Source organism: Bombus terrestris, chromosome 4 (assembly GCF_910591885.1).
Source record: "Bombus terrestris chromosome 4, iyBomTerr1.2, whole genome shotgun sequence".
NCBI classification, from domain to species: domain Eukaryota; kingdom Metazoa; phylum Arthropoda; class Insecta; order Hymenoptera; family Apidae; genus Bombus; species Bombus terrestris.
The window spans coordinates 7,377,519-7,404,300 of NC_063272.1; the positions used below are offsets into that span (position 1 = coordinate 7,377,519).

At 35.3% G+C, this 26,782-nt stretch overlaps 2 protein-coding genes across 3 annotated transcripts in view; one reads left to right on the forward strand and one right to left on the reverse strand.

Annotated features, from left to right (window-relative positions):
- Positions 1 to 26,782, reverse strand: part of LOC100644843 (centrosomal protein of 290 kDa) — a 169,607-nt gene that overhangs the window by 87,743 nt on the left and 55,082 nt on the right. The gene's annotated exons all lie outside the window — the stretch shown is intronic.
- LOC100644755 lies at positions 2,783 to 5,256 on the forward strand. Its single transcript, XM_003395136.4, has 2 exons — positions 2,783 to 3,714; positions 4,122 to 5,256. Exons 1-2 carry the CDS (start codon positions 3,652 to 3,654, stop codon positions 4,425 to 4,427), a joined length of 369 nt encoding a protein of 122 aa, XP_003395184.2. The 5' UTR covers positions 2,783 to 3,651; the 3' UTR covers positions 4,428 to 5,256.

Here is a 26,782-nt window from a genome sequence, read left to right on the forward strand (position 1 = left end):
CCTCACCTCCTGCAACAGCCCCTCGGTCGCTTTTACCTCCTCCATCCACTACCATCAGCTCCGCCAATCGAGTGTCGACTGGCTGCTGGCTTGGTGCACGTTTGCGCTACTGCACAGGGCCTCTGATCGTTCCACGCGATCTAGATAAAGAGCGTTATCTAACTGTGCGGCTAATTAACCGGCTTCTCGTCTAGTTATCAGTCTAGGAGCACTTTACTTTCTTCGTCTCTCGATGCAAACCGATCTCTAGCGAGTGACTTTTCGTCTCGCGATCTCCGGGAACCACCGCTCACTAGGGAATTCCCAAGGAAAATTTCGTTATCGACCGAGTTAACGCAGATTCGAAGAGATAAAATGTGATTTAGATCCGGCGAGTTGTGAAAGCGTATAAAGAAATAGAAGAAATTTTGTTTACGAGCTATTCGTAGAAATTTAGAATTATATGAAAAACTTAGAAATCTTAACTTGAAATCCAATTTGATCGGTTGGACACGATAGAAAGGAATATGAGAAGTTGAAAATTTTAAATCAGCTTTATTTGGAGATTTAAAAATGTAAACTTGGAGTTTTCATATTTTGAAAAGAATTTTAAACTTTTTCAACAATGTGCCTTATTACCGACGGTAGATAATTTTGATAAAGAACGTTCGACCTTGGCGCATTTAGCCAGTATAAAAAATTCCCTAGGGAATAAAAAATTAATGTTTGTGGATTGACCAATGATATTGCCAGACGTTTGATGTCAATGATTTGAATGAACATTGAAAAATTTCAACTTAAATGTCGACCATCTGCTATTCTATTCGCTGCTACGAATCGAACGCGGTGCGTGACTGAAGAAGGATCGATTGGCATATGCGGGTCTAATTAGAGATTCAGCCGAGAATTACGAAAACCCCACCACGGTTAGATTACTTTCTTGAAAGACGAGTTTCATAACGAGTTCAATTACTTTCACAAATAATGTTCCCCGTTACTGCCTAGCTGCTCGAATCACGCGCAAAACAGTTAATTACTGAATCGAAGAATTTCCGCAGTGACAATTTTTCTCAGATCCTTGCAAAACCTGATACTGATCAGTAGAAACCTATCTCTTCGTTCCGTGTTTAGATTCGCGTTAATTATAAATATTTTGTTATATTATTTTTTATACTGTAATTAATATCTTTGATCTTTTTAATTATATAGATTTTTGCTTAATTTTTTAATCTAACGAATATCACATATTTACGAAATAAATAAACACAACAAAAATATTCATTTAAGCATAAGTGTCAACAATTTTGAAATATTTGATATGAAATATTTAAGTATAATATAGTTACTTCATTATTGTTATTAAAACGATAGAATATAAATACGTAGAGTAACATAATGACCCAATAAAAAGTTGCGTATAATACAATAAAAATTACATATGTATAAGAAGTTTGTATTACCAACCCTTGATAAAGAAGTGACGCTAAGATAAACTATATACTTTCTTCTTTACTTCTAGTAATAAAAACTTTGTATTATTATTGTATTATAGTCAACATCGATGTGATAAAACGCATTATGCAATTCTCTCGTAGCTCAAAATTAACATTCATTATTCATCGTAAGTAAGTACACGAACCTTACGTCGATACACGATTATCGATTTCCGTCTTAAATTTTCACAATCAATGCAAGTTCCATGCAAACATAGTCATCGAATAAATCTGACAGAGTTCAGTACATCTAATGTCGATCTTATCTATTATATTAAGCAAAATATTCAAACAAAGAATAGGACTACATAAAATATAAATCATTCGTACGTCCATCAAAGAAATACTGTATCCATATAGAATTCCACTAGTCTAGTGTAAAAGGCACCAAATGTCTCAACGTTAACAATACGGGAAAAAAGTGAAGATAAGGAGTTACGAAAGATCAGACAATATCCGGTGGAAGACAATGACGTCGTGTCAAAGGAAAACGGCAGGAAATATAAGGTCAGGTCGATAGACCCAGGCGAAGAGAATATTCCCGAGGCTTCGTTGTCGGTCTCATTGTTATCGACCCGTTGGTATTCCCCGGCGTCATTGGTAGCAGGATCACGTGGTGTCTATCGCCTTCCAACCAGTCAGCTCTCTCGTACAATGCACACCATTGACGTAACTTTAAGCAGTCCTGCGTGAAAGGTCATAAGCGCAACTCTGGTATAATCAACGTCTTATATGCACTCTCGAATCCTCGTCATCCGCTTCTCGCCGTATGCAAAAATCATTCGCTATGACTTTGATTGACACGACACAGTGAAATAGATGGAAATTAATCTTTATGAAAATAACGACCTCTTTTGCTAGCGTTAATTACTTTATATTGGCTAAAGGGGATTTTTTAAAGAGTAACAAGAAACTAGGACTTTCGATTATCACGAATTTATAAAAATTGGTAGATTGGCATTGGTTTATACAAAGACTGTATATATAAAAATTAATGCTTGTTTCTGGCATAACATTATTTAATTATTAAACCAAAAGGAAATTCTACTTTTTGATTATGTTGAATAGCAAAAGTTGACAAATTGGTATTGATTTGCACAAAAAATTAAATATGTGACATATTGACATATTGATCCTCTTTGATAATATTTTAATATTATCGGTAATGTCAAATAAGAAGGATTATTTTTCAAAATAAAAAGAGAACTATCCGATTATGATGATTTATAAAAATTGAACAATTAATATTGGTAAAATAGAAAATTCTTTGATTATATTGGATGAACAAAGATTGAATATAAAATCATTCAGTATTTCAGAATTTTTGGAAGAATCAAACGTTGTACGTTTCTGTTTTTCTCTGTCACTGTACAATCAATAGTTTTGACTTACGTGATATATAAATCTAAAAACTTTCAATTAATAGCTAGTATGTTTTCTTTTCGTGAACAATTTAATTAACCGAGACAATAGGGGCTATCGAGCTCACGATACACGCGAATGCAAATCAGGTTGCATATAATTAGGCATGCATGGAAAATAACACGATACTCCTGCTTTTGATATGATAATTATCAAACGTGGCTACAGATTCGAGTACGATGGACACAAATATAATGGATTTCCATCTCGCTCGATATTAACACGCGACTCATTGGCAACAGCACCCTCTAATTCTCATTCTTCGGTCACGTATGCAATATATCATTTGCATACAGGTGAAAACGAACAATAACTTCAAACAATATTACTATAGTGACGAGGAATATTCTTTTAACACAGTTTTTGATAAATATCAGCTAAATATCATTTTAAATCCAATAGAAAATTAGTATAAAACATTTACAAAGTCCTATTTTCTTTCCTGATCTCAATCCATTCTCATTTTTAAATAACATTATCCCATCCGTCTTCAATAACATTGTTACTTGTTAATTATGTCTGAATTGTTCTCTCGTTCATCGAACAAAGAATCGCGATAAAGATACGTGTTATCCGTCAGCTGGGACAACTCTGAATTTCAAAGAGATATCGTTGAAAAAAAACGGAGAATAGGTCAAGCTTGAATTTTTAACGATCCACGGTCTTCAGCGTACGTATATAAGACGAAAGGAAAATTCTGCTGGGAAATGTTGCTCGTGTTGTTTCGCGGTTAAACTATATTAACAACGAGTTCGTTATGTCGCGTCTCACCGCATGGATTGCTGCTTTGCTCATATTGATCGGATCTGTTTGGTCACAGGTTAAGACTTGCCACGGCTTTCGTGTTTCTAAAGCTCGATTACATAACCATAAATAATTTCCGATGATACCAGAGTGATTATTAATTATCCTTAATATCAATTTTCCACGAAAATCGTTAACTTCTCCACGAACGAATTTTTCTTCGTATACGTAGATAACATTTTTTTTTTTGTCAATTATTTACTATTTTCTGATTTTCTCTCAAAGAAAATACAGTGCACTAAATTTAATTTTTCTGCAGATAAATACATTAATCTCGTTATTGTTCAACTAGTTAACATTTTGAATGCGTATAGTATCTTTTTACGAGGATTTAACAATTAATGATTATCGCATATTATAATTTCCTGTATAAATATTAATTATATAAATATTAATTTCTTTTTCTTATTATTATACATATAGGAACAGATTCTTGAAGAAGGAATCGGGGAACCAAGATTCGGCTTTGGTTTGCTTGAGCCTATACGAATATCTTTTTGCAAGAATTCTTGCGAGTCAACTGAAAGAAACTCGTACATACTGAATCTTGCCTGTGCCGTAAAGTGTCCCGAATTATATTTACCCCATACAACTTCAAAACCATCTTCAACAATGACACCATCGAGTATGCCAGCTACGAGTATGCCAACTGCAAAGAATAGTATGCCAACTACAACGAATAGTATGCCAACTGCAACGAATAGTATGCCAACTACAATGCGTATGTGAACAGAACCGAAGCTGTACCACAGAATGCTTCGACATCAAGTAATATCATTAATGCTAGTGCTGATTCAACATTATTTTTTCTTTATGTACGAATAAGATTTTTTGAGAATTTCATTATATATTTTTGTAGAATATAATATACTAACAACTAAAGCATATTTTCAAACTTTAGATTAGTATGACATTATGGAAATTTCATGGTTCGTTATTAATAACAAACTGTGTGTCGAAATGAGAAAGACTTTCTTTCGGTCTTTTGCATTGGAGTAACGAATGAAATTTTTGCTAACATAATGTTAATTATGGAAGTTATTAAATCCGTTTCTTTTGTATGTAGAGAACGAGTTTTTCGAGAATATTTAATACATGGTTCTTTAGAATGTAGCACAATATTTTTTTAAGTATATTTTCTATCTATATAGATTGGCATGGTGAACAAGTGAAATTTTTACTAACATGATTTGATACAATTTGTTGGCTTTTTATATTTCTAAATAAATTGTGCTTTCATCAACGAAATTCTGATGTAACTTGTTCATTTGTACCAAGTCCTGTTTCTATAAGTCCTCAAGTTGTACGAAGGATGGCGTTAGTAATACTGAGATATTCTGTAATGCGTTAACGAAGATTTCTGTTTCATTAAAACAGGAATATTATTCACGGTTGATATCAAAGAAATATTAAATTTTGTTATTGATTTTTAAAATACATTTCCTGGTAACTATCCTGTTTCTAAAGTTCATATATGCTTAGATAATATCATTATCGTTTTCCTTGTAAACTACAAGGAATTCCGCTTCTTCGGTTTGTTTCTGCTACTATTCCCGAATTTCACGTATTATAAGTATTATAAATTAATAAACATAATAAAGCTGCTCGACAGCGATGAAATAAATTTATACTAATATTCGTTCATAAAAAGAAATTACCAAATGTATACCAATTCTATTGGGTTGGCAACTAAGTGATTGCAGATTATGTCATTAGGTGGTAATGATAAAATGACTTAGTTGCCAACCCAATATTTAATCAGAGTGGAGTGAATCAAATTTTTGAGAACTTCCATTTACTTGCGTTTCATATTTCGACTTTGAAAACTAACATCTTTTTAGTTCTATAATTAAGTAATTTATAACTTTATTCTTCGATGTGATATGTTTTAATAGTTTCAGAAAATAGAACGGTGTAAAAAGAGCAGCGCGGTTGTACTCTTACGATCCTTAATTTTATATCTAGCAATTCGAATCATTTATTATATCAACTAGACATGTACATAAAATTTTCTAAAATTCAAGCTGATATATCGATAAAATTCCATTTTTCCTTATTTAAAATCAACATGAATTAATTCGATCATCAGGCATTCAATTAGATATTTCGTTTAAATACTAAAAGTGGTTTAATCATATCCGTTCTGCGATACCGCCAGTTCCGACACTCTTTGCTTTATGAGTGAACATTTATGCATTTATTGAAAATTTACAAGTGCAAAAGTAATATGAAACACCAATCTGATGTAAAAAAATATATAAAATATCCAAAATATAGTGCTTTCTATACTACTCGGTAGGTGAAACAACTCTACCGAAATTCTACCTTTTGAATTATATCTTTAAAAAGGAGATTGCATAAAAATTCGCAGTTCAACTATGAGAAAGCTTTTATTTATCATGATTTTTTTATTTATATTTTATCATTGTTTTGTTCTCCACTGTACAAAAGAACCGAAGATAGCGGGGAACAGCGATTAGGCAGCAGGTGAACGGACTCCAAAAATGGAACTTTCCGTGCTTGCATTCGAGATTTGTCGCCGTTTTTAAACGAATCTCAGTACCTTGCTAATTAATGGCTGCTACCTTTTATACCGTTAACCCTCTCATGTTTGGAGTAATTCGATCACCAGCTCATTGTACGGGCGTGCATACAGAAAGTGAGAGGACACACGTTCCTCGTAATAGCTCGGTCGCGATTACTTTCACAACGGGAGCAAGGTCTTAGGTTTTTCGTGGCCGGATGCGTTGTAGTTTGGTTGTATCGTCGTTTTCGAAATTTCAATAGAGAATGAGATTCCTTTCCTTTGCAGAGTATTCGATATTTCGAATGTTTTGCGAAGAATTGTTGCCAGTTAAGATCGAGTCCTTAAATAAAAAATATACTGTAGGGGTTATAACTGTTTTGTAATAATTTTAAGGAAACTAGTAATAAAAAAGATAGAAATAAAAATAATACAAAAATAATAATCCATTTATAGTATCCTTGCAAAAATGTTCTTTGCTCTAGTGTCTAGTACGTATAGAAGTTTTTGGACAGTAACAAGGATTTTGCCTGAAATTCATAGTCAAGAACGAACAAAAGGATTATGTAACTCTGTCTTTGAGCAAATTCTATTAAATAACTTATTTTTTCTTTTCTCGGTTCTTAATTGTGGAGATACGGAAGGAGATTAAATCTTGTATAAGCATTGGTAAATTCGAATGAAAAATTATTTGTTCGAAAGTTTCGTATACCTTTCTCCAAAGAATAATTTGTCGATGAGAAACCAGATAAAATATCGTTATTAGCTATCGATATCAAGAATAGTGGTGCGACCACGACAAACAGGATGTCGAACAATGGACATAACAGGATACGAATGATGCAGGACATACGGACCAGACTCGCCTACTGTGAATCACGCGGCGAGCTATGCAAAAGAATGAAAGTTCCGTGAAGTCGTGTGGTCGCAGTTTCGATTCCGTAGTAGAACCGCAACGATAATATTACGATACCGTGCTCTTTTTCAACTAATCAACTAGTGTAAACCTCTCTATAATATCTAGTAAATTCGCATTCGATTGGCGTAAGAAATACCACGTCAAAATATCGTTTTACAATTTTTATACATTCCAAACTTCAATGATTCTAACAGATTTACGTTATGCTGTGTGATAAGATCGTTGAAATTTTAGTGTTACGTTTTTAGAGATATTACAGAAACGTTATGCACGACAAATACGTAATATGAATAAACGTAGCTTATTCCGTGAAACAATTGTTTAATATTACATATTGCACATTGCAATTTATGCATCTGTGGAAAATTTAAAAGTAAAAAATCCATAGATTACACGTAATATCAAAAAATATTTGTAAAATATTGACATGTAAAATAATATACTTGTCACAATATAAGAGCCTATGTCTTTAATATCATGGATATAAAAATTTCAGAAATTGAATTTCGGACAAAGTTAGATAAAAAATTGGGGAAAGTTTAAAAATACAATCGTTTATATATAAATACCTATACAGGATCGAAGCTATTCGTATCGGTGTAAGTTATGAAACCATAGATTTAATTTGTTCTTATCTAACATTAGTTTTATATATCGTTTGATTTGTTACCAAATGTTCGAACCTAATTGTCTTAGGAGAAAACGATCGCCGAAGTTCTATTTCGAACACAGGAAAATATTATGCTATAGACTATAGACAAAAGCGGAATTTCATTGCAGCTGTCGCAATCTTCTGCTGGCAGAAGTCGAGGACACGTTTGAAGGTAAACGCCAGTCGCGGCAATAAAAGGAAGTATTTAAAGATCTAGATTCTAATCTAGAATTCCAAATTCTGATCCGCTTTCTCCTATTTCGATGTATACGCATGGCGGAAATATTTTCTTGGAAAGTACACGAACATCATTTCATTCCTGTTCTCTTTAGTCTTTCGAGTAACTTTGTTCGTTTCTCATTAAATTCCAACGCGATGTCGAAGATTAATTGCAGGCACAGGGAATACGGATATATTCATTTACAATAGTATTAACAAATTAATCTTCCATTTAACCATTAACAACGAGTCGGTAACGAGAAATTAATGTATCGAAGTAAAATTAGAAACAACTGCTACAAGCGATATCGAAAGAAACATTTTAATTAGAAAAATTTCACCAAATTTAATTCTTTGCTCATTATTTTAATAAGAATCTAAGTGTGCAAAAATTAATGAGAAAAACTGTGTTGTAAAATACATCGTAAACGTTGCAAGCTTGAAACAAATACATGCTAACGAATATCGTATTCACACATGTTACATACATACGTTTAATTAATTTAGTGCGTATACTTTTTAACAACAAGTGACAAATCAAAGAATGTTCGATCATTATTTGAAGCTCGTTCAATACCGCCCCAGGGATGAATAGAACAGGATCGTGACGGAAAGCAGCTATATAGCGTGCATGAAAATCATAGTTGCCGCAGCATCAGTCAATCAAACGGCCTGGGAAACCGGTGGGACCGCTGACTACTTAGTTTGGAAGCAAACTAGGGCAGAATACGCAACACTACATGTACTAAATTCCCTTCCCTCTCTCACGTGGATATCCCGATTGCTCTCCCGTTCGCGTTTAACCTGATTTCAAGCTTATGCCTTCGCGCTCGTTTTGGATATGTACGCAGACCGATCGTTTCTGCCACCTAACTTCAATAAGGGATGTATAATCTACTGTAATGTATACAGTGGCGATTACTGTGGTTCAAAATAACGCAAAAATCGAGAATAACAAAGTTGTGTTACGCACTTCATTTACGAGAAATTCCAAGTTGAAAACAGCAGGAGTGGACAATCGGTAGCAGAAAGAAGAAGACGTAGGATAAAATGTTTCCGCTTTGCGTCTCACTTTCGAGAAGATCGAGGTTGCAAGTTTGTCGAGTACAATGTGTCGGGTTAATTCTTAATTAAACGTGTCTAAACTTAATTTTATTATGTAAAGGAGCGAAACGTTGGAGAAAAATGACGCGAAAGAATTGCGAACGTCGAACAATATAGCCGGCTTTCTTTTCTCCAATGTACGCAAGATAATACGCTTTTAATTTACCGAGGACCAAGCCCGACAAATTACACACACGACCAGCGCAACGCGACGATTAACTTAATATCGAATCAATTACAGAAAAGGTCGTCCCCACGAATTATATTTTATCCTCGTCGCTCCAGTCTTGTTGTAATTTAACGGTCATCCCTGATGTAATCGACAATTATTACATCCTGTAGATTGCAATAAAAAAAAAAAAGGAGTTGGTCAGTAGCAGACATTCTCCTTCTTCTTGTTCGAATAATCGATTAAAATCCAAGACGCATAAATCTGATCGTATCTCGTTCCAGTGTGTTGCATAAAATTTGACCAAGAAAAAAGAGTACATTGCAAAATCAACGAAACTGCTACAAAAAATTACGCGTTGGTTATTTCAATCATCTACCTTTAATTTTGCCAAAATATTACGGAATTCCTAATCGAGAGATTCGACCGCAAGCATGCATCTATAATACAAGTAGGAATATGTCTTTATCCATACCGAATCAATCATCGAAATCTAGAAAAATTCATTCTCGCAACACCCGTAAAACTGTAGTGGGAAATTACAAATTGATTACTGCAACTACTCCGATCTATCTAATTTCAAGAAACAACAGCAGAATTCCTAATTGAGAATGCAAATCACAAAAGATGTACGTTGCAATTCAAAGTACACGCTTTTGACCATATAATTTACAAATGACCGACTAAAATTCCCAAAGATACACCGTTGCGAGTCGATCAAATTTCTCTGGAGAATCAAGGATTTCGACCATCGTTAGTACTTGCAATCTGAACAGATCATCGTAGAATTGGCGATGGAGGGTGACAATCGCAGCTGATCATGTGACTCACCGTGTTACCCGCTCAACCCTATTATTCTGGAGTTACTGTGAAAGGGAAGGCGAACGCGAGGCCGACGAAAAGAAAGATCGCTCGCTTCGGTGATCTAGATCGATCCGCCGCGTGTCTACGACCTCTCTTCTCCGACGGTCTCCGGTCTCTACGTGTGAGCGTTTACTTCGTGCACCTGTATACACGAGTGTCAGGGAAAACACGATTCTCCCGTGGAAGCGGGATCTCTCATACAGGCCTTGCATCGAGATGCAAGATTGCGCAGGAACGCATGTGACTTAGCATCATGTGACTTAGAGAGAAAGTCGATCCGCCGTGGCGGCGGCGCGGTGGCGGCAGCGGCGACGCGGCCACGAGATAGAATGCGCCTCTTCAAACGAGCGATCAGGGTCGGTCATCCGACACGCTTCGTCGAATTCGACGGATACGATGAACCCGACAGACGATCGAACGCACGAGGAATTAGAGGAAATCAATGGCTGACGGATTATCGATCACTGTCATAGAGTTCAGTCGAAAGAGTGATTTTATGAAACCATTTGCAAGTACTGTTGTATACTTTGTGTGAGGTCCTCCGTCACTAATCTTCTTTTCCTGCGTTTGATTGTAGATTAATTTGATTATGAAAAGTCCACGTTGTGGATTAATCCATTCATACATTCGTATTATCGAGTTTGTACGTTAATTGAACTATAATAATAGAAGGTGTTACATGTTCTTAAAAATTCCGCGATATTCTTGGAATTTGCGAAGATTAGTTTCGTTCAATTGTATTTTCTAGTACAGCTTTCCTTCTTACGGTGTTTGTTTGTTACTTCTATCGTGAAGCTCTCGTTCTATTTTTTCGTTGATGGAATTATTTTTTCATTCCCCTGGACAGCCTTCTTTAAATATAGAAATTACGTTTTTCGTGTCCTCGGGCCGCTTCTTTTTCATTGCTGAAATCAACTTGTTGTATCCTTGCGCCCGTTTGTCTCTTTTTCTTCATTAAATTCCTGTCTTGATTCGTTTTTTATCATAGAAATGTCCTCTTCCTTAAAAATTTGTTACTAGGATTTCCTTACAATCTCTACCACACATATATGTAATTACTAGCATTGGTTCATCATATGCGGAAATCTTACCAGTCTGAATTTCGTCACTGTAGGGGAAGTTACAGTTCGAGTGAAATCCATGACATGATAGGCCGTTTTTCACCATTGGCTCAGGATAGAAACGGTACTAATTGAACCCGGAAGAGGAATACCTAGGAACGTTCATAGTGATCACCTGATGATCAGGAAGCATTTTGGTGGAAATAACTAGCAGCGACGACTCAATGCTCACAGATTGCCTGTTTAAATGAAATAGCTGGTAAAATTTTTACCAAATGATTTCGTATATATCTAACAGATCAATTACGATCACCGTAGGCTTGCTTAATATTTGCAACAGTCCTTCCTTTCCTTTCACTTCCTTCCCTCCCTTTTCTTCTTCATTTCTTTCCTCCCTTTCATTTTATTCCATTGCCTCCTGTCTCTTCCTTCTTCTCCTTTCTCTTTCTTCTAATTCCGTGCCTTCTGCTTTCTTCTTTACCTTTGTTTTTTCTCTCTCTTTTCTCGTTTTACTTCTCTTCTTCCACCCCTTTCGTTCTTTCCATCTTCTCCATTTTCTTCCTTCACTTTATTCCCCTTCTTTTCTTTCTCTAAATTTCTATTCATAAACTTAATATAACATTACACAGGGAATATGCGAATACCATTGGTCTTCTACTCTATTCAGAAATAACGAAAAGAGCCTTACTCAGTCTAACTCTCAAGTACAGAAACGCTATCGCCATCAACTTTTATTAGAATACAATCACCAAGCTCCATAAAGGTATGCGTACGAACAGAGGAAATATTTCCCTTTCGAATCACGTGGGTAGCAGCAAATTGATCGGTTCGATCGACTTCCCAGGAATCGGGAAGTGTCGTAAAACAAAATGTTCGAACGCCTGGAGGAAATATAAAGGCGAAGAAGAGCAAACAACGCGTCGTTATATAAAACGTTATTACAAATAATTACGCAACCAATTTCGTGAAACCAGTGAAATATCAACCTATCGTTCATCACATTGAATCGATCGTCGAGATAGACGGATAATTAGTACAGAAAATGTAGCGTGAAACCGAGCCTAACGGAGCCTCACCGAGCCCAGGTAGATGCCTTTCCTCTTTTGCATTACTCGATCGACCACTTGGCCAGGGAATCCTTTCCCTTTTTCTTCATCGCTTCCTGCCGACACACCAACATCTCTCACGTTCGTTCGAATTAAACGCCTGTAAGTCTATTCACACGTGCAAACGTTCGTTTTCGCGTTACGCGATCGCTACACGTTTTATGTAACCGCAATAAAAACCACACGAATATCCCAATCGTTGCTTTTTTTCTCCCGTTTTTGTTCCATCGATGGTTGAAACGTTATCGCCTTTCGTTTGTCTGCGGACATTGCGCGGATGTCGAACAATTTTCAACGCTGGTGGCTTCTTCAGATATCGCGTTCTTGTATAGATTTGTTTCGCAGGAATAGATTCTACGGTGTTTAAGGATATTTTTAAATGTAGGGCAATTAACGATTTTTGGCGAAACTATATCAATTTTGACAATTCAGTAGCCAACATTGCTGGGCTATTGAGATTGATGTTGATCTCAAACGCGAAACTATTTTTAAGCAACTTTAAAGTTAGATAGTTTTAAACATTTTGCTGGTAATTCTATTACAGCACTACTATCATGGAAACAAATAACAACGATGGCGACGATCGATACAATATATGTATATCAATCTACTTTCCAATTGTAAGGATATTTCGTATGGAATAAATGATAATTTCTGATAAAAACGTATTTCCTGTATTGGTAGTAATTATAAAAAAGAAATGAGGTTCTGAACGCTATATCCGAAAATATATCCTCAAGAATGTTTCCCCCGGTCTAATTTCACAATCTTGCAGCTTTCTACTTTAATATCGCGATAAATTACCTATCGAAATTATTCAATTTCTTTAAAATAAATCGGCTATTCCATATATTACACGTGGTTTAAAATTTATTTCAAATTTATTTTAAATAAGAACTTCTTTTTCTTCCATTATATTTAATAAACTGGCAATTTAACTTTTTAATATTTATCAACCTTATTTTCTATAATATAGCATGTCGAATTATTTATCCTAGTTCAAACGAGTACATCGTTCGTGTTTCTCGTTAAAGTTATCGCGAAATAAACGACAACCTGTTCGGCCGATTCGGTCAAGTTGACCATGTTATTTCGTTCAGAAATTACCGCATCACGCTCCACGTGACAGTGAATAATGTGGCACACCGTTGATTACCTGAAATGAATATAAAAGTGACCAAATTAAGAAGAATGAAATACATACGCCACAGGCCATATTTTTTCCTTCTCTTTTTTACAAATTTATCCAACAACTTTCACTTAACGAAATTATCAACGAACCACTGCAGTGACATACTTCGACCAATCTGTCAACACATCTTATCATCGTTCATCACTCTGGAATCTGAGTGAAAAATCTTTTACCTACAGCTGTCTTCTTATTAATCACATTAAAATTCCAAATTTAAATATTGCGAATGGACTGTGGACATGTCTAAACATTTTGGTTATCTTGTACGTATTTGTACATTAAAACGCTTCACAAATGTGCAACGATTCAAATCAGTATCATAAATTCACAGACTTTGTTAGTAACTCCATGAAACAATCAAATTTCCCGACAAGAACTGCGACAAAAAATAAATTAATTCAAAGCTGCGTACAAGTTTTCAAAATCGGATCAATGAACGTCACGAAATACATCGAAGGGCGTGTCAAGGTCCTCTTGATGCGCGCCTTTTGATTGATTGCGACCTGCCGTCTTTCAAATTTCAATAAAAAATCGTTTCTCGTCATCAATAAAGAGAAGAAGATGGGAAACGAGAAAAAGACAAATCCGAGTACAACGTATCGAGGAGTCATGATCATACAGAAAACCGCAAAAGGCTGGAAGCCAGATTCGGGTCAGAATTGCGGAGAATGCCAAGGTTCCATCCTTCCCCTTCTCGAATGGATGTCTCGATAGCAAAATTTCTTTTTTTGCGTGTATTACTCACGTACGGACTCCTTTGATCCACACCCGATCGAATTTCGATTATGCGTCTGGGCGAAATGTTATTTCGCAACGAGTGGGCGTACCTTGGAAGAGAATGATGCACCTTTCAAGGTGAACAGTTTAATTATCGTCACCAATTCACAGTTTATTATTTGTCCTATCGGAAATTTTTGTCGCTTCCTTTGACATCTGAATACATCTCAAACGTTGAAGAAATTTCGTTCCCAAGCATTGTACGAACTTCGAGATTCTGTTATAACATCACTGGACTATGGATATTTATGCAAATTCATATTTTTGCGAGTATAATTAAAAAGACAGAACCCAGATACAGACAATTGTTTTATTCAATAAGTATTACAAGGGGTAGTATATTTTCGATATTTTATATACTTTTGCATAATTGTGTGCACTTTTGCATACACGTATAAAAACCGGCAATGTAAAAATTTATGTGAGATACTTAAATAAAACTTACAAGAACCTCAGGTCACTGAAATTAATCGAGTAACGAATGAAATAATATCATAGAATGAAGTGTTATTCTAGCGTGAGCGGTAGAAAATATGCAGTATTTTACATTTACAGTATTTTCGTAACTATGCATATACAAGCGGAAATATATGACCATTGCACAGAGTACAGTCAATTAAGGATTATAAATGGCTGGAGATTATAAAATTATTTGATAGATGCGTATTACGCATCTTATCAGATTGAAAATCTATGTCGTTAACCTTCGCAGATTGACATTTAAAAATCTCGGATGTATTCCTATAAGGAAATACAAAACTTTCCCCTTTCACCAAATAAACATTATTGGTCCAGTCGCACCTTCAAAGTATTTAAACATGTTCTGTAAACGTGTGGTAATGACGAAATCGCGTCCTCGTTCGGGTAAATTGGATTTAATTGTTCACATCAGTAAACTGATCGACATTTATTGATCGATATTATTCATCGATTTTTCCTACTTTAGATTTACGGGAAAAGAAGTGAAACATTATATCAGATATAGCGATAGAGAATAGAGAAAATATAATAGTAAGAATATGTTGTGTTGTTAGAAATAATGCAAAGCTGTAAATGTGCATCATGAAATGTGAGTTGAAGTGTACGTTATATTGCCTCGAGATTTCTATCTAATTATGTATCTATTTATTACTTTATCTTATACACACTGTCTCATCTTGCTCGGCGCATTTATAAATATCTTTAACATTAATATAAATGTTATGTTAGAATGAACGTCGTGTATCGTGCTCCTGTAATATTTGTCTTCTCCGAAAATACTTTCACAACATCGAGTAGTATTTCATTTCAAGCGGTCTGATTTATATTAACCTGACTGATATGATAGCATGTGCGAGATTCAGATCAATATCATGTACAAAAATAACAGTGGTTGCACGTGGTGAATATTTTAAATTTAAAAATGGTACGAAAAATAATGTTGGTAAATTATTATTTTACTAATCACTTTAACGAATACCTGAATATATGAATTATTAGATGACCGAATATAAAAGATGTTACACGAGCCACGTACAAAAGAAACTTATCAATCTTATTCAAGTTAATCGGCCGACCTTTTAAAAAGGAAAACATGTACCGAGATCATAAATTTACATTTTAAGATTTAACATTTTAAATAAAATTAAATGCGTATTGAGATTGAATTTAAATTTTAAACTCTCACATTTAGAGAGATAAATTTAATTATATGTATTTTGAGATACGTGGTTGCATCAAAGTTAAAATGTCTTTCGAAAATTGAAGTCGATCAGTTTGGTTTCGGAATGGCTCATATGTAAGAGTAAATGATCGGTTTGTTCCCGCCACTTTCGATTTTTGCACGAAGAGAGCCTTTCGATGAACGTTGCAGAATTCCACGAGAGGAACGATGAAAGTATTTTCATTCAAGTGAAGGCATCAAGGAGAAAGTTAAAGCGACGATTTGGTGCATTTGATACAATATGTTTTGCAATCTAGGTACAACTGACATTTCAAGACTATTCGAGATTATACGCAAACGAAGCCATTCAGACTGAAATTTAAATTCAAATTAAATTAAACAAATTCCAATTTAAAAATCAAAATTCAAATTTAAGTTAAAAAAATACAGATACAAATTAATAGATTATTCTCGAAGACTCAACTTTAAATTGACGATCAATCTACATTCTCTCTCCGTCATTTTCCTTCGTCAAAATTTTCTCGAGAAGAACCCACACAGAATCTAAACCAACCCGCCCTAAGGATCGTAATAGCACGATCCAGAGAATCCAATCAACTTCTTGCGTCGTAACAAGCGTAACAAGCTGTCGCTTTCACCATCTCAAAACGCGCGTAACTTCAAAAGCAACATCGGCGCAACAAGATCACGAGTCTTCCTCAACACATAAAGAAAAAATATTCGTCTTGATCTACTTGAAACTTGTTAAAGCTCGATCTGTTTGTGCAAACGACTTGGCAGATGTTCAGGCACGCGTGCAACTGCAATTGTAGTAGGCACACGCTGCTCGATCGTCTCGAAACCAATATGAGAGCATGTTATATCATTGTCCCGGATTCGAGTCGTTCAACGACGCACGTTCCCGCTCACATTTGCCTCGGATCGATAACACACGCGCAGTAACCACTGGTCAAACCTGTTTAAAAAACATTTTTCGAGGGAATTTCCGGCGCCGCCCCGACCGCCAAGGATACACCTTTCGCACGTACGCGACCGAGTCTCGTTCCTGAAACTCGGTCACCACAGTGACCAAATTCTCTCCTAATTGCCGAATTTTGTCCAACAATTACTGTTTTAAAAAAGGAAATTTGTTTAATTACTGGGAGACGCTTATTGGTATTGCGATATAATGGGAATGATATAATTATTGGAAATTATGAAACAGTTTCTGAATGAGATACTTATACGTGAATCGTACAATATGTTAACCAATTTTGTAACGTATAAAGCTCTTAATGTCTTAAAAATGCGAAATTGTTGATTTATTCTGATCGATGATGTATCGATAAATTAAACAAAATACAATCGAACTATTTACACATAAAACTTCTACAGTGTGCTGTGAAGGGAAGAATTTTGCAAATTACTGATAAATTTAGTGCAAGATTTCGTAGCGAGAATTTAAGATTGAATTAGGAATGACGTTTAAGAAAATATCGGGGAAAACTCGGGGAAATTTCTAACGTTTGAAAAGACCAGATTTTTAAAGAATTTACTCAGAGAAGTGATGTGTCAAGCAATTCGATATATCTTCAGGTGGATTAATTGCAATTGGATCGTTGTCGGATCCTCTGAAACGTTCAGTGCTTTAAAAAAAGAGAAATTCTCGGAACGATTATTGGGAGCGATAACGTATCAAAAAATTGTATAATTCGGTCGTTTCGATGGTTTAATTAATTGCCTGATCCAAGAAACAGCACTATACATATGTTGTAGGTGAAATGTAGTAATTGATAAAAAAAACTGGTTGTTGGCTGAAATTGCATGTTTGTGCGATGGAGAGGCAACTACAGTGTCGATTGCGCCGTTTATGACGATATGATTTTATAAAAGTCGATTTCAGCAACTGTGGTGTACCCAACATGTATGAAAAAATGCGGTCACTGAGATGCGTGTTTCTTGGCAGGATTTTACGTGGTCCATTGAAATCTGACATGTTCAGAAGCGTTCAACGACTATTACTGTCAATATCACTATCAATATTTAATGTTCTCAATATTGTATTGACAATATAAATATGTACATAATTCATCGTCTAGATGGCCTCTTATGTATGATAATATTAAAGATCTTAAACACTGACAAATAATATTGACAATAATCTGTATAAAAAGTTACACTTCTGGTGTGTTGAAGAAACGGTAAATAATATGTAACAGAATATATCACAATGTGTTTACGGCAGTGTATTGACTCATCGTTGGCCATTACAACGACATATATAGATAACTGTTTTCAGTTTTTCTTTGTAGTTTAATTACGCTATTCAAATTAATATAATTTGAAACTCGTAGATACATTTATTCATATCAGGCAGATCTTATCAGACAATGAAAAGAAACACGAAATTAATAAAATCTGGAACCATCAGCGAATCAAATAATAAAAACTCGATTTCCCAATAAATTTCTTCGAACATTCATCAATATAATCAAAATGACTGTAACAAAAGACGATTTATTCGAGCGACGTAATCATACATTCATCAACTTATATAAAGTTAAACTGTCAACCATTCCGATTTCAACGATTATTTAAAAATCCTTTATATACTCCAAGCATGCTTACGCTAATATGTCATCGATATTTCAAGGATACGAGCACAATGAAATTTTTTACATCACTTTCTTTCTACGCCCTTTAACCTTATCAATCAGTTTTTGTTACACACAATGTACGGCTCCATACCCCATATAACCCATATACGAAGGCGAGGATGTAACAATTCCACATTGAACCCGCTATCTCGCCTTTCATCGTGATTAACGGACCGCGGAAAGTCGAACGATCTTCTTCACGCATAAATAATTAAACACAAAGTGGACGCTATCGATAACTATCCCGTTCGAGTTCGCTTCTGAACGAAGGAAATTCGTACGATCGAATAGTTTTCCTCGATGCCAATCAATTAGGTATACGCTCGAGAAGTAACTTTCTCGATTCATCGGCTGTTTCGATCCATCGATCAAACTTAAATCAGCGAAACTTAGCCTCGGGGCGACGTTCCATTGCCCAATACTGTTCCATTTATCGTTTTTCGAACACGTAAGAGTATATGGGTGTGGAGGTTTGATTACGTAGAACATTTTCATTAACGAGAACGTATAGCTTCGAATACGGTGACGTTGATTGTTTTAAATAGCAGTGATCACGTGTGGACATGAATCTTGTATTGAAAAATTCAGGTACAGCGATGAATAAAAGAAACATCAAAGTCGATACACTACGAATTTTAGTAAATTTTATACTAGACATTTTTTACAATATTGACAATTTCATATTTATTAATTGCTCTTATTAAATATAAATATATTTCGTAAAATTATGCTGTTTTCCTATAGTTCTTGCTTTACAAAGTTTCTTGCAAGAGGCGAGTGAAGGCACGAAAACAGAAAAGGCGAAGCTGCTAAGATCACGAGGTTCTTCGTTTTATCGTAATCTTCTTTTCGCAAACAATGGTTTAATGAACCGTTGGAAGTAACCGAATATTGTTTGTTTAGAATTCTCATGGGCGATCGCGTCTACCTTCTTTCGTAGCATTCAACGGGCAGCCGGTTGTTGCAAGCTTCTGCAACTTTGTAACAAAGTTGCTTAAACCGGGTTACGTTTGATCGTGTTGATTACAACAGGTTGAATCTCGGTCACGAATCTCAGGTGTTCTCAGTTTCCATTTTAACAATTTCGCTTTTATTTTTGATACTCTTCTAGAAGAATTACAACGATACGAAATAACGATAACATTTATCACATAAAGTATAAAATACAAAAAGCTAAGTGCTTTAGAGTTAAACATAAAACTCGAAACTAATCTTCGTGATCGTTTACAACCTGATAATACCGATGGAGGATTAACCATAAGAACGATACGGATCTATGTGTGAGTCGCGTGATTCATCCGGTCCACCCTAGTCTCTTTCTTTGTCTCTTTTCTTTTTCCGTTTCACGTAACGAAAAGTGAATGTCAGTGGCATTTAACGTTCCGGCGCCGCGGTGTGGCCGTCCAAGGAAATCTGGTGCGTAAGCTTACGGAGAAGGTTCTCGCGAAGGCGACCTCGTGAAACATCGCGGCCCGACAACTTTCGAAGATCGCGAATGCCTGGAGAAAGTGCTCTTTTTTTCGATTCACCTCAGTCGAAATCGCGATTGCATGTAAAGCACGGCCGTTCACGATCGAGAAAGACTTCACTACCATAATCGACTTACAATTTGGCTCTACCGAAACCGGAATAATCAAAGTTTATAGCGAATTTACCATTTCTTTGTTCGATAGTGTCTGGTAATTGAAATTGGTTCACGCTGTTCTTCCTCGAAATCATTATTTTAAATTCACATCTTTTCGCATAATCATAAGTAGACTTCATTCATACGTAGAGGGTGTATACATTATATGTACAGTATACAATATGCAAACGTATAGAAAATATACAAAGTAGAATACTTATTATGATATTCAGACAGAGATACAAATTTTTATTTAGGTTGCGAATTTTTGTAGATGTTCGTAGAAATCTGTATAATATGAGATGGTATTATAAATGGTATATAAAGATATGGTGGCCGAATATGATGTCATAATTACGAATCATGGGAATATGATATCTTGTGATAAAGAAAGTTTGGGATGGAACATATCGAGTCCATATGAGCGAAACCAAAGCTCCATCACCTGTGTATTAATTGAGTCTCTCGGAAGTCAAATTGCATAATAATGAAATAAATAAAGTATGATTGATTTGATCAACTGCACTTTTTCGTTTTCATCCGTAGCTGAATGGATCGTGTTCAACTTGTCGACGAACAAACGTCTTACTTTCATATTACATTTATTATAAGGAAATACCACAAAAAATTAATCCAAGATAAATTTCAAAGAATAATATTTGTAATATCATCACCTGTCTCTACCTTTCAATTGATGAACTTGTTAAATGTAGCTTCTGAGTGTTTTAGTCCTGGCCGTTCCAACTGTAGTCACGATTAAAATGATCGTCCTCGAAAAATGGCCAATATTTAAACGATTCGATACGTTCGATCAACAGGTCGAAATGCGATTGTTGACGATTCGTCGGTAGTCTGCTCATAGCTCGTAATTAAATTCTAATTAGTCACAGTAGAGTATCCAGAACGGTAGTGTGATAAAGATAAACGAGCCGGAACGCGAGCGAAGATCGGCAAGAAATATCGAGTAATTATATCGACGTGTATACTGTCACATTATGTACACGTTTTCTGACCAAGCAATTTAAACGATTGAAGAAAATGGCCAATTTGTAGTACAAGTAGAAAGTCGAAACACGCCGATCATGCGAACGCCCGTTGCTCCAGCTGTAACATGTACCGTGACTTCGATACAACGACTGCACTTGAAGGTTGCGCGTGGACATTGCTCCGCTCGATGACACGCACAATTTTTTCTCGTTCGTTCGGGCTTTGTATTTGTTGCGTTATGCAGCGTCACATATGCGGGAGAATAAAGTCAATGGAACGAAGAGAATCGTAGATGTAGAAATTATATTTCGAAGGCGCGAATGAAGTGCGAAGGTTTATAGTCTAATTAGAATTTAACAATTGGGAAATTTCAAATTTGTAGATTTTATAATTTGGTGATTTGCAAATTTAGGAACTTGAAAGTTTGGAAATTTGAAGATTTAGAAATGTGAAAGTTTGGAAATTTGAAGATATAGAAATTTGAAAGTTTGCAAATTTTAAGATTTAGAAATTTTGAAATTCAGAAGCTTGGAAATTTATAAATTTCGTGTATATATATATCGTTGTTTTCGTATCGGGCTTGGCATATTTCGCGTGTTTCTTTCTGTTCTTATTGCAACGATAAGTCCTTTGCTTCGTAATGTTTTCCAAGTGCTTTGCTGAACAAACGCAAGCTTGTAAGTTATTAAGTTTCCTATTAAGAATTTGTTCAAATACAAATCTTCCAATCTTCAAACTCCTAACTTCTCAGATTTAAAAATGGGAATTTAAATGTGGGAATTTAAAAATCTGAGAAGCTGGGAGTTTAAAGATTGGAAGATTTGTATTTGAACAAATTCTTAATAGGAAACTTAATAGCTTACAAGCTTGCATTTGTTCAGCAAAGTACTTGGAAAGCATTACGAAGTAAAAGACTTATCATTGCAATAATATCAGAAAGAAACACGCGAAGTATGCCAAGCCCGATACGAAAACAACGATTCGAATGCATAATAAACTCCACGTATAGGAGAGAATATGCAACGAAGAAAAAACGTTTAGAAACATGAACTACAATAAACTACACCTATATGAAGAAATCGTGGGTGATGAAGTACACCACCTGTCACATAATTACTACTGTTGGTACATTCATTATTTAATTGAAAATCTCTCTCCATTTTTGTCGAATTTCACTTGACACTATTTCCTTCTTTGTTTATGGCTGAAACTTTCCGGTTTTCCTTATCGTCTAGTGACTATGTGAGCGCAGATCTGACATTTTCAGCAAACCGTATATCGAGAAAATGGCGATGGTTGTTACGCAACGGAACAGGTCTGCCAAATTGTGAGTCCACTCGTCAAAGTTGCGACTCTCGCTTCACATCCATACGTTTTACGCGCCACGAGAAATATCGGTGCAGAAGGGAATGCATAAAATTCCTCTCGAAACGATTTTGCCAGTTGGCTCCCGCTATTTAGTCACGGGAACTCGCGAATAGCTGAAAGCATTTAATTGTTCTTGGTTGCTGTCGAAATCAAGAACTTCGACGACGTGTTACGACGCTCGGGAAATGTGTTTTAAATCCTGAATTTGTTTCTACGAATGTACGAGTTCGTTAAGAAAAATACAAGTTTCAGCGAAGGAAATGGTCGTTGAATAGGTTTCTAAACTTTAGGAATTTTCTGCTCCTGATCTTTGTTTTCAACTATGCAATATTTCAAATTTTATATTTTACTTTTTAATTCTGCGATATTTTTAGTTTCACGCGTTGTTCTTTGGTGCTATAGTATTTGAAATTTCTGCATGAGATTTTGTTAACGACACACCGGGGATCCGGATATTTTAATTATGAAAACGAATAAAAGTAGAATTTAGACGAAATGTCTATACTCCAGTGGTATTTTCATGATTAATGTAGAACAATTTTTGAACTTGAATTGTCTGTGAAGTACGCAATTGGATTAATATCTGAGACAATTAATCAACAAGTATTTTTCTTAACACACCATATATTAACGAAGGTTGAACAACAATTGTATACTTTGAATATTATTCCATTCACGCGATCCAAGTAGCAATGACGAATTTCTGAAAATAGTTACACCATCAAGCCTGGAACGCAGTAATAAATGCATAGAATGGAGTAATAAATGCTAGCATATAAACGAGCTTATTAAAATCCCCTGCATTATTGTCATTCTTTTTTATATGATGTTATATTATATACAGTAGGCTGAATATAGAGAAAATCTTAAAGAAAATACATAACAGTAGAATTTCTACTATTACTCATTTTTCTATTATTCAAATCCTTTCAAATCACAAAATTCGTCATATGCAAATGTGTTACTTCCTTTCCACGAAAATTGCTTACACGAGCTGAGTAATTAAATATCCTATGGTAAAGAAAATCTTGAACAAAATTTGTGACAAAGATCGTTCGAATCATCACGAATGATTAAAAATTCATCGTATGTAAACGATACTTTAATTTGACATAAAGATCGCTCACATATTTCTACCAAAGATTATTCCAATCTTCTCAAACTTCCAAATTGATCATCGTGCAAATGATACTCGCTTTAATTTCCAATAAACAATCCTGACTTGAAATTAGTAATTGAATACCGATAAATTGCTCGTCGCCAATCATCTCGATTTACGATAATGGCTGCAGGAGCGAAGATAAACGCTACCTTGCGCATGCACACAGCTTGTACTTTGTACGCATTCACACCTCGTGCACCCTCTAACCGTGTCCGATCATCTTTTTTTTTTTACAAAAGGATTTTATGGATGGATTTTATCTAAATCAAACGCAAAATGGAAGCTCGGAAATACAGAAGCTGAGAAAAAAAAAAGACGAACGATATATCGGTTACGTAACGTTGTAAATTAATGATTACAACCCTTCACACGATTGACTAGAAAAGCTACGAACGACTGATATGAAAGTTTCTCTCCCCTAGTCGGCGAGAAGAGGATCGAGAACGCCGAGAGAATGTGAAGTCTCGGGAAGATCTACGACATAATTACACCGTGCATCGCATTTTTCCATCACGTGATGGTCTTGCATTAAAAGCAGCGATTCTAAGCCGGCGATCAGGCGACTTTTACTTTGCAAACACGGCAGGGTCAATTCGTACCTGATCTCCCCCCTCCCTGATAGATCACATTTGTGCTTCCATCTTATAGCTCTGATTGATCGATGTAACCAATGTGTGTCTAAGAAGACGTTTCCTTTTAATTCTCTCGGATCGTTTAGACGTTCGCCGAGTTATTCGATTATTTTGAGTATTATGAGATGATTCGGTTGGAAACAATTTGCAGACGTAATAACTTTACAGAAGAACAATTTTAAAATATATCGTCAATGCACATCGAGTGAAAGGAACAGAAAATAAAAAGTGGTCTTATCATACCTTTCTTGTATGGTTTTCATAGTTGCGATTCAACGATGCTTACAGAAAGAAGATATTCGATGTTGTAAGTTCTAACGATGTTGCAAGAAAAAGATATTTCAGTATAAAAAGGTTATATTGATTTTCATTTATTTTATATTCTTGTTAGACTTTTAGTCTTTTTTTATGCTGTAAATAATTTGATATGTTTATTTATTTACAAGATCATAAATAGTAGTAGGAATCGATTGAAGCATATCTAGCGAGGAATCAAATCAATACTGTTTTAATTAACAATAATGTTTCGTATAAACGATTGGCTGTTCTACAAGTATGGTACTAGGATCTTCCCAAGCTGATCTTTTAATCTTCGCTCAATTATATGGTACAAACTGTTAAACAAGATAATTGCTGGACCATTAGCTGAAATGTCTTCATCGTGCACTAATGTTTCTAATACTCCTAAAGCTACTCGATAAAGAGACTTACTACTTTCCTCTTCGTTAATCAATTCTGTTACTACTTTACCTATTAAGTTACCCAAAAGTTGTACTACGTTTTCAATTGTTATAAACGATACATGTAAAAAATCTTTTAAGCTAACTTTTCGAGTTTGCACAACTTAATACATATCTATGTTAATATCAAAATGATCAAAACACAACTGTAGATCACAAAGTTCTATTCCGTTAAAAGATTCGTCAAATTAAAAGTTCTCTAGCCGCTAGCCAGTTTCATTTTTTGTAAATAGTATCAATGAATATTGTATTCTTGGAATTTTTATATTTTCTCGTAAATCTACCAAATTAAATTTCTTTGCATATAACAGTTTCTAGTTATCGATAGATCTAATATCACACATGACACTTCCTGCAATAGCCTATCTAACGAAATGAACGACCGTGAACAAGTTCAGGACTAAATTGTATCATTTTTTCAATTAATCAATCGCATTAAATTCCTCGTTTCCTCGTTCTTCTATAACCATAAATCTCTTACTAGAATTTCCCAAATCGAAGAGAAGAAGCACTTCAGAGTGGAATTTCATATTTTGCTAAGAACCTACGAAAATTCTTTATCAATGATTTCAGATGACTTCTAGATTGATCTAGTATTGAAAAACAACACAGTCAATAACCTCACACGGCAAAGTAAATGACAGTGAGGAATTCAGAAGAGGAAGTTTCTTTAGTTACGGATAAAGCCAAAATTCCGGAAGAAGGAAGCGTTTTCGTGGTAATCCAAAAGTAAAAAAGGAAGAGAAGAAACCGAAAGACCAGGCGATTTGGTCGCGCTGAATTTGCCTGGTAATTCGCTCGTGCAAACGATAACGTCCGACTCGCTTTCGTTGTTACCGTTTGATTGATCGCGGCCGGTACTCGATGATCCACGGCGAGGCACCGTTTACGATTTGTACTCGTCATGTCGCTTTCTACGATTCGCAATAGCGCAGTCTAATGCACGCCTAAGCGGCGAATCTTCAGCATGAAGATACTCAACGGAATCTTCTGATTAATCAAAACTTTTTACAACGCCGTGATCTAAATCGAAGTAGAAACCAATGATACTCGGCGACTTGCGCCATCGAGATCGATACGTTTACTACGGGGAGTTTCAAAATTTTTTCGCAACAGCTCATCGACAATCACCTAGAATCCACCGGTTGTGGATGAATAGGATGACTTCAAGCTTTCGACTCTGTTAAATAGTCCTTCGATAATTGCTTTTAGTCCTCTTTTCCACCTGCGCTTCTTTTCCTAACATGGAGCAATAGAAACGGGATTTTTAGCGATGCAAAACTGTTTCGTTTAATTATGATGTGCTTGATGTTACATATTCGATCGTAAAGTGAGATTAATAGAATCATGGAAGTTATGTTTGAGAGAAATTATTAATTGTTTATTAAGTGAGTGTTTCCACTGTGAACTGTGATTACTGCGCTATGACTGTTTCATCATGGACGAACGATTTGAAGAAGAGATTAATCGTTTTCCTCAAATTGTAAAGTAGTAATCTTGTTTGAGTAGTAACGCAATACTTTTAAGCTGTAATTCAATCCTAACTAAACTGCACGGAGAAGCTTCAAGTTAAATTAAACCGTTAAATAAAAAAGAAATTAGTAACTCAATTTACCAAGTCAAGATCATCCAAATTTTTAATTTGCTTTTTACGAGATTAACTTACCGAGATTTGACGAACTTTG